The 2551-nt window shown below is 34.2% G+C and overlaps 1 protein-coding gene across 1 annotated transcript; it reads left to right on the top strand.

Moving 5' to 3' along the window:
* Positions 1-848: 848 nt before the first annotated feature.
* Positions 849-1235, top strand: LOC145692295 (uncharacterized). The gene has a single exon (XM_081767593.1). The coding sequence runs from the start codon at positions 849-851 to the stop codon at positions 1233-1235; it is 387 nt and encodes a 128-aa protein (XP_081623719.1).
* The last annotated feature ends 1316 nt before the right edge of the window (positions 1236-2551 follow it).

The raw sequence follows: 2551 nt of genomic DNA, 5'->3' as shown, positions 1-2551 counted from the left end.
TCTTACGGAATTTCGAAATATCAACTCAAAGTTGCAACTTCACCCCTTCGTGCTTCTAATTTCTTTTCTTCTCTTGCAGAACAAATATAAAACGATGGACTACTATTTAATTATTTTCAACGAAGAACTGAAACACCAAGTTTCACATATCTAAACGTATTGGATTCTTATGGATATTGATATCTTATTATAATAATTACGATCCTGATCCCTTTTATCTTCCATTTTTTTCCTTTTAGGAGAAATATCAAAAAGCGCTGAAACACGTCCTTAATTGAAATGAAAAAATAAAATATTCAGTTTAACTTCCCACGATTATGCTTTTTAGACTAAGGGAGACGATGATTAAAACAAGTGAATGATGATGGAAGAATTAGTGGAATAAGAAACTGGGAGGAAACGGGAGTACCCCAAGAAAATCCACGGACATGATGTTGTTCACCATAAACTTTCTTGGTCCAAAATCGAACCAGGGACTTCACGCACCAGATGTAGGCGCTCTACCACTGAGTCACTGTGCCCTCTACATCCTTAATTATTTGGAGAAAAAAAACAATATAGTATTTCAGTCAAAAAATATTTTGTAGGCCTGATATCTGGAGAACTACATATAATGTAGCCGAACCCAAACTATCACTTAACTCAGAATGACGTGCGTATTCTGTAGAAAAAAGGGAAAACTCGAGTTATGGACCGTTCAAAAATTTTGTGCCTCTGATCCAATAACTAAGTATTGGCCAACATTGCTATCTTGTGATTCATTTTTTGATCGTTCCTAAAGTTCTTGTTTTAAATAAAAGGTCGAAATTGCCAAATTTCATGTCTCTAATGTTAACACATGCTAAAATATGGATCCAGAAGAGACAGATGTTGAAACATACATCGAAAGATTTGAACAGTATTGTCTTGCTAATGAGGAAAGTGTGTCAGAAGCCAAGAAAGTGTGTATTATTATATCCGTTATGGGAAATGCAGTTTATAAAACATTAAAGGAACTAGCAGCACCCAAACGAGTACCGGAGCTTGATTTTCAGCAAATAAAGGATCTATTGATGAAACAGTATCACACGGCAACTAATTACATAGTTGAAAGATACAAATTTCATTCTATGAAGCAAGAAATAGGCCAAACTGCACAGGATTACATTTTCAATTTAAAAAAGCAGGCCAACCGCTGCAATTTTGGCGTATTTCGAGAAGATGCTATGAGAGACCAGATAGTCTGCGGTTCTTAGTGAATCTGCGCGAAAGAAGCTGTTGTCTACAACTGACTTGACCATGTCTATGGCTATTGATATAATCAATCAATTCGAGTTATTGGAGAAACAAGCTTCTGTATTTTACAGACAAGAAAATCGGTTAGATCACCTGCATAACAACAGAACATCGTATAATAGTTATAAAAGGAATAATGGACGGCAGTTTCCTACATATAAATCGTGTGGACGATGTCATAAGTGGCATCAGTGTCCAGCCAAAGGAGTAAAGTGCCGGAATTGTGGACGATTTAACCATTTTGCTGTATGTTGTGATAATAAAATCCCATCCTCGTCGCCAATCGTAAGTAATTGTTATTATAACTAAATTTCGTGTTGACGAATGCAGAAACTTTACTGTACTCAACGTGGGTTCAATTCGTTAATTGGGCGGTATTACGGTTCATAGAACAACACCAACTTGACTCATTCTTAATCCGTAAACAAATAAGTCCAACTAGAATAGTTTCCGTTTTCACACCTCTCTTTATTATCATTACCTCATATGACCACATATACCGTAATAATCTACCACTAAGATGCCACCATTTACACACATTAATCTCTAGCCCTCTTACTACGTCCAGTACACAATTAATATAATTAACAACTCTTCAATTGGGCTTTAAACTTCGATACTATGGCATTCACATCAACAACTATTCGATATTCAATTTAGTACATTACATTACTAACAAACACTAACTTCTTCTTTCTTTCTGAAGCATGTTCAAAATTCTTTCGCACTTTCCGCCACATATCTTTCTAATTCCCTACACTCTTTATTTAGCACATCTTATTATAATTATTTTATCCCACCCCTTATCTTCTTCGTACCTCCTTTCATTTCCTTCTAGGTCATATATATATATATATATATATATATAGGTTGAAAACGGTGTCTAATTATTGACTTATACTAAATTTCATGCCTCTAATCTTAGGAGATTCTGAGATATGGATATTATAATATAATAATTGCCGCTCTTATTTCCTTCTTCCTCGTCGAATTTTTAAAGATCCTTAGTTAGAGGTATCTTACATCACAAATCCTATACACTTGCTAAATTTTAAGTTTCTAGCTTAAGCTGCTTAGCCTGAATCTTGATCAGTCACTGACTCAGGACTTTCTCTTTTATACATAGAGATTATTGTTAATATGCATAAATCATATTTCATGGACAAAACCTTTATCTTTTGATGTTAAAAAAAATTATTTCTCCGTCTATAGAACACAAAGAACATTTTACGTTAGTATATGTTACGAATTGGCATACTATTACAATATTTTATAC

The sequence above is a fragment of the Thermobia domestica genome, chromosome 8, assembly GCF_964235325.1.
Source record: "Thermobia domestica chromosome 8, izTheDome1.hap1.1, whole genome shotgun sequence".
NCBI classification, from domain to species: Eukaryota; Metazoa; Arthropoda; class Insecta; order Zygentoma; family Lepismatidae; genus Thermobia; species Thermobia domestica.
The sequence above is the reverse complement of the archived record's forward strand: the minus strand, read 5'-3'. Positions and strand labels throughout refer to the sequence as shown.

Bases quoted from the DNA above. Each gene is read 5' to 3' on its own strand.
- LOC145692295 (XM_081767593.1), top strand. From the start codon at position 849: ATGGATCCAGAAGAGACAGATGTTGAAACATACATCGAAAGATTTGAA.